Below are 9907 nucleotides of genomic sequence, written 5' to 3'. Positions count from 1 at the left end.
TCTGAAGAGCATACATTTTAAAAGATTTTCATGGCTTTCCATCTTCTGCTCTCAGGCCCTCAGAGCCCCTGTGAAAGAACAGATTTGCGTATGGCTATTGTGGCGGATCATCTTGGTCTAAGTTGGACTGGTAAGAAATGACACCACCTAGAGGACAAAGTGTTACATAACCACCTGAGCACAAATACTCTACTTGTCTGTATATCTGTAATAATGTATGTAAAGTAATTTATTAATAAAAGTAATGTATATCACATTTTTAGAAATAAATGCTATTTTTTTATTATTAACATTGTTGCACACATATGTCTTTGCCTTTGTTGTTGTTTCTTAAAGCATCGGTGCTGCTCTGATCAGTAGGGTGTGCCATCTGCAGTCACTGCAGTACTGCGCACGTGTACGGGGGAGTGGTAAAAACAGAGGAGTTGTTAATCTATTTTTAATGTGTTGCAGAGCTGGCCAGGGAAATGGAATTTTCAGTTGATGAGATAAATCACATCCGTGTGGAAAACCCCAACTCATTGACAGCTCAGAGTTTCATGCTATTAAAGAAATGGGTTAGCCGAGATGGTAAAAACGCTACAAGTAAGTATGCCTATAGAATACATATTTTCTGAATGAGGGTTAATCATATGGAATGGAGAAGGGTGGGTAAGATTTGGACTTCTGCATCCAAATCATTTTCTCAGCCATTATACAAGAAATATCACTTATGTTATAATTTATTGTTCAGCAACCATGAAAATATTTTCTTTTCTCCTTTCAGCGGATGCCTTAACTGCAGTCCTGACTAAGATCAATCGGTTGGATATTGTGACATTGCTGGAAGGGCCGATATTTGACTATGGTAACATTTCAGGCACAAGGTGTTTTGCAGATGATAGCGCTGTTTCCCAGGAGCAGGCTGATGGTAAAGTTTAGCCCCATCTACCTGAACTCTACTTCTCTATGTCTCTCACAAATCTGTAGATTCATAGAACCATCATGGCAAAACACTTATTGCTCTAAATTTAAACCCAGTATAAACTTAAACTCAAGTTTAAGTTTAAATCTCAATGTTCTTTTCTAATCAATTAGATTCACCAATTATCAACACTGTTATTTCCCAGCCTGGTGTTGGACCAGTCAGGGATCAGTGTGATCATATATATAGAGTTATTATGATTGTTTGTTTGTATGAAAGCATTAAAGCATGCAACTATGTAGTACATGACATAATGCTGAATCAAAACTTAATCCCATCTTAATAATAGTGGAAATTATAATCAATTTGTATGGAGCAACAGTTGGAATCCATAAGTAAAAAAAAAAAAATATGAAAGATAATTTGTAAGAAACAATTATGTATAAACTGCAATATGAGTGATAATGAATCTCTCAGCCCTCTCACACTATTTAAATATTTGTATATATCTGAATATTTTGCAATAAGATTATAAATTGTTTTTATACTTATAATCAATGTCTATACATCAGTAGCTTTGATAGTGTGGTCATTGTTGTCACTATTGTTTTTTTTCTTCCAAATCAAAGTTTGTAATGTTGTGATTCTTAGAGCTGGTTGGTTTGGTTTATAGTTTAAAACTCTTGAATGGGCACTGAAAAATCCAAGTCCACTGAAAAAGTGGGCACTCACTATTGTGCTTTATTGGAATATCTGCTAAGGCCTTATAATCTATTTGTGTGACAAATCTGATGGGTTTAAGATTTGGTTCATAATGTTTTAAGATAAACATTATGTTTATGTGTATACAGAGTATACTCCACAAAACAATAGCAACTAACTATTAGCAATAGCAATAGTGTTCTAAATTTCTCTACTCTGTTTCCTCACTATACTTTCTGAGATATTAAACATACATGAAAACATAATAATATCCAACCTGCTTTTACAGCATGATTGCCTTAATGTCTCTCTCTCTGTAGTGCTAATGAATAATGATCATACAGTAGTATGGAAGCTTTATCGATAGCATGGCTCTGGCTACTATGGAATGTCTGCTTGCTGTCAAGCTGCCTGATCCTTCCAGTATCCCAGAATCCTCTGAACCTTCCTGATAGCGTGCTTCTGCTTCAAATCCAGACCAGCTGCTTTTCCACTACCAACTCTTTCATAGCAACACTTTTGCCTCATTTCAAAGCGCAATGGGGCAGCTCTGTAGCATAGTTTCACTTTCTGTGGTGGAGTAAATCAGTGCTAGCTCTTGCTACAGCTCTTCATTCATGCTATGGTAACTCTGTTATTAACACTGCATTCTTATCTTCATATAGAAACATCATCCTGATAAGTTTCTAACACTTCAACATCTTATCTTTTCTTGCTTCATTTTTTTGCAACCTGGTGTCCATGATAGTTTCTACTGTCCCTACTTCATCTCCTTTACCTAAAGTGTTGACCAAACAATCTCAGTCTGTTTCCTCTTCAACATCATCATTACCCATCTTCCTCCATTTACGTCAAGACCCCGATGTTCCAGAACTTTATATTTAGTGTTGTAATTATCTGCCTTTGAAAATTACATGGTGAACTATAAGATGTCTATAACAATACTAATTGTACTATGTTGCTTACCTTAATGGTATATTTGTAATGGAATATTCTGGGTTAACTTACTTTCTATCTGCCATCTGTGGTATCTTTTCAACTACCACAGAAAATAACTTTTCCCTCAGTTTGTTTTTGAAAACAAACGTACAATAATCCAATGGTTAAGATTGGTTAAGATTTAACAGGTGAAATATGAACCTTGTGCTAAATCACTTAAAAGTATAGAGCGTATGCATGTGACATCACCATCGGCTGGAGTGACTGCGGTTATGCCCACTGAGTGGCAAAAAGACTGAGTGGCAGCATTGTTTTTCAGTATGAATGCCGCGAAAAACACACAAAATGGGAAAAAGCTCTGTACAAATCGATTTAACAAGAAATCTGATGTATATTTTTACAGACTGCCAAAAGCTAAAGAAAAGAGAAGCAAATGGTTTGCTGCAATTCACAGAAACAACTGGACTGCAGGCAGCGAAACGTGGATTTGCAGTTATCATTTTGTCAATATGTTGAATTTTGGGGTAAAATTATATATATAATATATTGACAACTCATCAATTAAATATTTACCATTTTATATTTATTTTAATTGGTTTTTAAATAAACACTGACAAAAACTTCACATATATATATATATAATTTATAACATCAATATAAGCGATCACCCTAATTTAGACCTACCTATATTGTATTTATATAAAGCGTTCACAGGCAAATTTGCTTTATGTATTTTCCCAGTGTCGAAATCAGGCACATATAAATGTCTGGAAGCACGATTCCTGGCTGCATGTCAATATCCATGGATTACTGGATCTTTAGTTGTAACACTAGGAATCGATTCCAACCTTTAATTTAATCGTTTGTTTTACTCATGTTTTACTCGCGTTTTTGCATTTTCCCCTATCAAATCCAATCATGCAGCAGGCTCTTTTGCCACTCAGTCTGGCTGAAGGGGGCGTGTTCTGGTGGGAAAGTGACGTCAATACATATCCTCTAATATTCAGTAAAAAATGTTTGTTTTTTGAGATGTAAAGTTATTTCAATTTTAAGGTGGGACTACTTTAGTTGGAGGAACTTCTGCAAATCACCCAGAATATTCCTTAAAAGCCATAAAGTTAGAGTATATTAAATTCAGAAGATCACCCTAACACCAACATGCTCCTCCATGACATTTTCAAAGGCCTCTGTCATAACATCTGTTGCTGTGGTGTTGTGTACAAGTGCTGTATTCCTCCATCTCACTGTGTTGTATCACTCAGGTTACCACAACATTGAACTGGAGCTCAAGAGCCCCTCAGAGTTGAACTATGAGCCCCCTACCCCTCTTCATCAGGATGATTTCTTTAGCGAGGACAGTAGGCTTAAGTTCTCCTATAGTGCCCCTGTTAGACCCAGTGAACTGTCCTTGCAAACCACTAGTGGCCCAGTGTCTACAGATACCAAGCCACCTACTGTCATGGCAGAGGACAGCTATATTGGAGGTCGAGAGTCTCTTGGCCAAGAGGATGGATCAGCTGAAGATGACCTTGGTGTCAGCCACGAATCTGTGGTCCCCTCAAAACAACATGACAGTGACGTAACCTCCAAAGAATCAGACGTTTTCCCAAACAGCCCAGTAAATGAGCAGCAGGAACAGAAGATTCCTGTTTGTGCCTCAGCCAGTGAAGCTCCTGGAGAGAGTGGCAAGTCTGAGTTTGATGAAGAGATGACCCAAGAGAAGATAAAGTCTCTCTTGGAAAACATTAATTTAGAGGAAGGCTCAGAGGATGAGGAGATGACTGAGGAGAGGCTGCAAGCAATCCTCTCCCAAGTGCAGCAGGCAGAAAAAGATATGTCTTCAATTTCAGGTCTGCAGAGTGAGACATCCGGTGCAAACGTGCAGATGGCAACTTCTGGCCAAGGACTGGGTACTGATAAACAAGGGCAAAGAGAGTTCAGGTACTGTGACCTCTATCAACAAACTCCAGTCATCTTATTCCACAACCTCAGCAGGTTAGGTAGCAATCAAGTAATGTATTTTAAACTTCAATGCATCCACAGCCAAGAGCTAATGTCCTCAACACCTGGAATGCAAGCTGAGAAGCAAAATGGAGAACATCCAGCACTCCAAGCCCAAGCTGTCTTATCGCCAGACGCCAGTGAGTCTTCCAGCAAACCAAAGGGCAAAGCAAGGAAAGACTCTGGACGAGAGGAATTGAGCAGTGAGGCTCTGGAGGACAGAGGACAAAACAACGGGGAGGAGGGAGTTTCCGAACCTAAAGTCCAGGTACAATGTTCTTTGAGACCTTAAAAAAAATAACACCAATGCTCTGTAGATTTTCTAAGATAGATAAACCAAGTTTGTTACCAAGCATGTACTCACATGGCTCAGAGTGTCTCAATCTACCCATTTGTCCAGAACTAAGTACACTGCCCAGGGAGCCATCCATTTCTTTTGGGTTCTTCCTTTGTGAAAGTTCCAGTGCACTGAAAATTTTGCACTTTATTATTTTACTGCATATGTCAATAGGTCTTCTCTGGTCTCTGAAGTCACAGAAGACTCAAAGTACCATGAAGCTGCACACTAAACAACGTAAATATTACCAAAAACATATTGGTTGCAGCAATCCCATCTAAGGTATACTGTGCAAGCTCGTAATCGTGTCACAGCTAATTGAGTCAGTGTCCTAGTATTTATTAGATCAAGACTTTTGCTAGTACCTGGATCACACCATAGGGAATTAGGGAGTGGATTGAGACACACCTTCAATACTTATATTAATTAAGGGTACTTCTAAAGTTATTTCTTTTAAAAAGTACATTTATACACTTCTTTAAAAGTTCTGACTTGCACTTCTTTAAAAGTTCTGACTTAAATCATATCAGGTGGGCTAACAAACCTAGACAATGTGTAGCTTGGCTTTTTTCAGCATGTATACATATAAAGTAAGACTACAATTGACCTTGGCATTTTGTGCTTGATGTGTTATGTGTATGTTATACTTGAAATACTCTATTAAACATCAAAACCATCATGTATTGGATAGACTGTAGCTCGACTACACAAAAAAACGAAACACTTTAGATTGATTATAACTGCACACATGTAAATGTGATTATTTTCTCCATTAAAATAAGAAGTAACCATTTTCAAGGTTAGGTCACTGTCAGTTTTTGAGATCTATAACATGAAGAACATTAGTTGAAGGTCTGAAGCACTTCATATGAGCTTGATGGCTCATGCACTGATGTAATGTGCTGACCTGACTCTAGCAGGAAGCTCGTAGAGATAATGAATCCAGCTCTGATGAGGAAGAGACTGTCACCACCAGAGTGTATCGGCGGAGAGTGATTCTGAAGGTACTATGAGTGGTACTCTTGTAGATTTGGGCCGGTTTGTGTGCTACAGAATTTGCGTGTGCTTTAGTCTGTGTGCTAAGAGGGAATGAAGTGATTGGCACACTGCCACTTTTCATGAAGAAGTTGCTGTGATTTCTGAAGTGTTTATATCTCTCTTTTCATCTTTTTTTTTGTCTTTCATCTTTTAATATTCTTCTCCTCTACTTTTACTAAAGGTAGGATAGATAATTTCAGAGAGGCTAGCAATAGCAAACTAGCTTAAAAGCAGAACTAAGTAACTTTTTTTACCTTCATAAATAGTTTTCTAAGTCCTTATGATGGTTAATTGACTTGTAGTGGTGTGTTTGAGGCGTGCACTAACCCCCTCTGGCACGTCTACGCCAGAAAACAGCACTTGCAAGTTGAGCTGCGCCGACCCGACACAATCACGCCTCATGTTCACGTTCATGCGAGAGTGACAGAATGCTTTATGGTAATTCAAAAACAATGTATATATTATGACTTTATAAGACAATTTCGAAAATTACCCACCTCCATCGAGATTTCTCGTACTGTATTTGCAAAACTACTGCGCTGGTGAGCTTTGTAGTCCAGAGCTGCGCTTGGAGTATTTAAAAGCATAAGATCCCACCCTCCCCTCAGAGTGCTTTCCAAAGCCATTCCTCCTCAGAAAATGGGAGACTTTTGAAAATGCTGCAGAGCCTGTTTTAGTTTGAAAACAGCAGGGTTGCGTTTCAGTGTGAACAGGCCAAAACGGACACTTTTGAAAACGATGGCGTGGCTGCCCACGTTCACTCTGCGTATCCTCGACGACCGTGTAAACAATAGCATGGAGACTGAACTGCAATCTTTGCTGGCTTTGTTGTCATTTTTAGCAGCCATTGTGCAGTTAAACTCTGTATTTTTTTTAATACTGCAGCTGCCTACATGCACAAGAGGCAACTGTTTTCACTTGTACGTGCATGCCCAGTGTGCATGAACAGTCATGTGAGATGCGTTTTCAGTTGTGTAATGTAGATGGAGATGTGGAAATGTGAGTGTAGACGAGGAGCGTTTTCATTTTAATACGCCATTTTAAAACAAAAACGCACTAGTGTAAACAAGCCCTACAACTCTGCACAGCCTTACAGAACACGCCGATGAAGTGTGATGTCTGCACGATTTGGGTGTGCGGAGGTATGGAAATGCATGTGTTGACAGCCAGGTAGGACCTAATGCAATGATTGGACGAACATTTTTTGGTCCTGAGACTTCCACAGAAGATATATGTACATTTTTTAATATTTAGACCACTTCTATTATTGATTGATATCAGGATGTGAAGAGAAATTCAACCAATATAATAAAAAGTGTTGATGTAAAACATTGCCTACCCTACCTTTAATTAAAGGTGCTTGCTAAAGCATCACTACTAATACTTCATGTTAATATTAAGCTTTGCTTTATTGATACCTCATTTTGTGCATCTTGATTTTACAGATTTGGTTTTAACCAAACCAAATTTTAAAAACACTGATGTGATGAGCAGGGCGGGCGAGAGCCGTGAGGGAACGGTGCGAGGCCGGAGACACGAGTGATTGTGAAAATCAGCTGCGAGTCGCACCGGCCTCGAGTCTCTCATGGAGGAGCTCCGGAAGCATAAAAGGAGGAGTGACAACTGAACGACGAGAGAGGACCAGGCCTGGACTTTATTTTATGTTTTACTATGTTTATTTGGCCAGCAGACGTCTGTGATGGTCTGCCAGCATTACTTTCATTTTGTTCTTTGTTTTTTTATATTAAAGTTGTTGAATGTTCACCGGTCCCCGCCTCCTCCTTTTATGCTTCCAGAGCTCCTCCGTGAGAGTCTCGAGGCCGGTGCGACTCGCAGCTAATTCACATTATCACTCACGTCACCGGCCTCGCGCCGTTCCCTCGCGGCTCTCGCCCGCCCTGCTCGTCACAACTGATTATTAAAAAAAAAAAAAAAAACTTGGCCGGATTTACTGGATTATTTGATGCTTTTGGCATGTCATTTGAAAGATACAGTAAGCCTGCATAAGACAGCTAGCTCATGCTATTTCCTTTTTGTTTGGTTTGAATCTTTATATTGCCTTATGCCAAAAAACATCTGATGAAAGCTCTCTCTCTCTCTTTCTTTTAGCCAAATGAAATTGAAAGTAACATGCTTTCTAGATGTCCTCACAGACCCTGTGTGTGTGTGTGTGTGTCTGAGTCAAAGATCAAAACAAGGTGAAAGATTTCACTTTCATTCCACCTCTGTAGGGTGATCAGGCCAAAAACATCCCTGGTGAGACCGTGACACAGGAGCAGTACACAGACGAAGATGGAAACCTAGTCACCAGAAAAGTAATGTCCATGCCCACCCCTAGCAGTCTCACCATCTCCTCACTTTAACACGTCTGTTCTCTTCCATCTGTCCCTATGTGGGTAAAAACCACTACCATGAGTCGTGACTTCACCCCCTTTTCTTAGGTCGTCCGTAAAGTGGTGCGTCGCACAGCTGGAGTTGAGGAGAAAGGCAGGAGAAAGCGTGGGAAACGTTCCCGGCAGGCCAGTAGGGCTGAGCAGGAGGAAGAGGGGGGCCCCAGGCCTCACAGAGAGCACACTGAGGTTGGATTAGTGTGCAGTGCTGATGCTAATGCTAGTGCAGGACTGCAGTGTTCAAAACGTGTTGTATTAGAATTCTAACTCAAGATTTTGGTTTGATGTGGCTTCATTAATGGAAAAGTGATCTGTTTTGATTGGTGTGCTGTGTTTCCTAGCTGTGCGTGTGCGACCACGAAGTTGTAATGTTGCTCCCACACAGAACAAAAAAATATTCAGAGGAAAAAGCAGACTCAAAAATGTGTGGGGGAATAAGCTTCAATCAGCTAAATGATTTTAGCTGCTGTCCATCCGCATGTCCATTGATTTTCAGCTAAAACTGAAGCTACGCTGATTGATTTAGGCTGCATCCTACAACAAATGAAAGTGAAAAATAAATGACTTTCCAGATATACAGAAGGCCAAAGAGGCCATTAACCTTTTTAAAAATGCCTTGTTTCCTCATGAGCATGACTTACTTTTCATAATAAAAGCTACAGATGTCTTGACAAAGCTGGTTTATATTTTGAGTTGCTTCACAAAAACAAATAAACCAAAAAATAACAGTATTGCATGACATATTTAGTAGCTGGCGCAGGCTGATTGACCTCCTGCAGCCAATGCGATTGTTTGCTGAACATTTAAATTGTCTGGTTCAGAGTTCTTCTGAATCCCTCCACCTCCCCCAGCTCCACCTGCCTTGATCTGCTACAGGATTTATGTATATCTATTTATAATAATTATTATAATAAGGAAAGTTTATTTTTATTAGATTTCTGTTTCTGCTCATGTAACTGAAAGTTCTATAAAAATAGGTTTTGCTCAACAAGAACAAAAATTAGAAGGAACATTGTTGATGTGCCCTGGGACTAATTAATTTTTTTTTCTTTTATAGAGTTTGCTTGTGCTATCATGGATGGGCATTGGGAACAATGACCCTACAAACACTGTCGAATGTCGGCTTATTTAGAGTCATTTCTAACATACTTTATTTGCCTCTGTCATTTCAGGCTGGAGAAGGAGGGAAGGGCAAAAAGAAGGAAGGAAGACAAAGGGAGGAAAAGGGTCAATCGTAACAGTTGTGCTCTTTTTGGTAAGCCCATAGGCATAACTAGGAAGGGTCAGTGGAAGTCAATGGGTAGAAAGCAGAGCAGAGTAGAATCCTGCCAGATCAGACGGGAGGTTTCTGTGTATAGTCATCAACACAATAGTCACCAGAGAAATGTGCTTTGTTACAGCAATTTTTCCAGTTGAACCGCAGCCCGCCGATGACATGCAGACACAGCAGAGTAGTCCAAGCAATTGTTCTCTTACTGATGCCACTGTGTCCAGACCAGGACAAAGTGTTTTGAAGGGTCATTTGGGTCTTGCATTGTGAATGTGCACATTGACTGGACATCTAAAGTCAACATGAAATGACTTTTTTTATTATTT

The 9907-nt window shown here is 39.5% G+C and overlaps 1 protein-coding gene across 32 annotated transcripts in view; it reads left to right on the top strand.

Moving 5' to 3' along the window:
• The window catches only part of LOC137008250 (ankyrin-3-like), a 206718-nt gene that overhangs the window by 193824 nt on the left and 2987 nt on the right, over positions 1-9907 (top strand). For 20 of the 32 annotated variants that reach the window (XM_067370184.1, XM_067370194.1, XM_067370181.1 and 17 more), the window contains 9 exons: positions 56-130; positions 454-585; positions 767-910; positions 3808-4486; positions 4589-4814; positions 5801-5887; positions 8153-8236; positions 8363-8500; positions 9484-9566. In XM_067370184.1, coding sequence (XP_067226285.1) covers positions 56-130; positions 454-585; positions 767-910; positions 3808-4486; positions 4589-4814; positions 5801-5887; positions 8153-8236; positions 8363-8500; positions 9484-9549 — 1631 coding nt within the window. In that variant the 3' untranslated portion in view covers positions 9550-9566. Of the gene's footprint in view, positions 1-55; positions 131-453; positions 586-766; positions 911-3807; positions 4487-4588; positions 4815-5800; positions 5888-8030; positions 8237-8362; positions 8501-9483; positions 9567-9907 lie in introns of those variants that run through there. The other 12 variants (XM_067370192.1, XM_067370180.1, XR_010892787.1 and 9 more) reach the window with 12 other exon arrangements.

Source organism: Chanodichthys erythropterus, chromosome 19, assembly GCF_024489055.1.
Source record: "Chanodichthys erythropterus isolate Z2021 chromosome 19, ASM2448905v1, whole genome shotgun sequence".
NCBI lineage: Eukaryota > Metazoa > Chordata > Actinopteri > Cypriniformes > Xenocyprididae > Chanodichthys > Chanodichthys erythropterus.
Note: the sequence above shows the minus strand (reverse complement) of the source record. Positions and strands in the feature narration are given on the sequence as shown.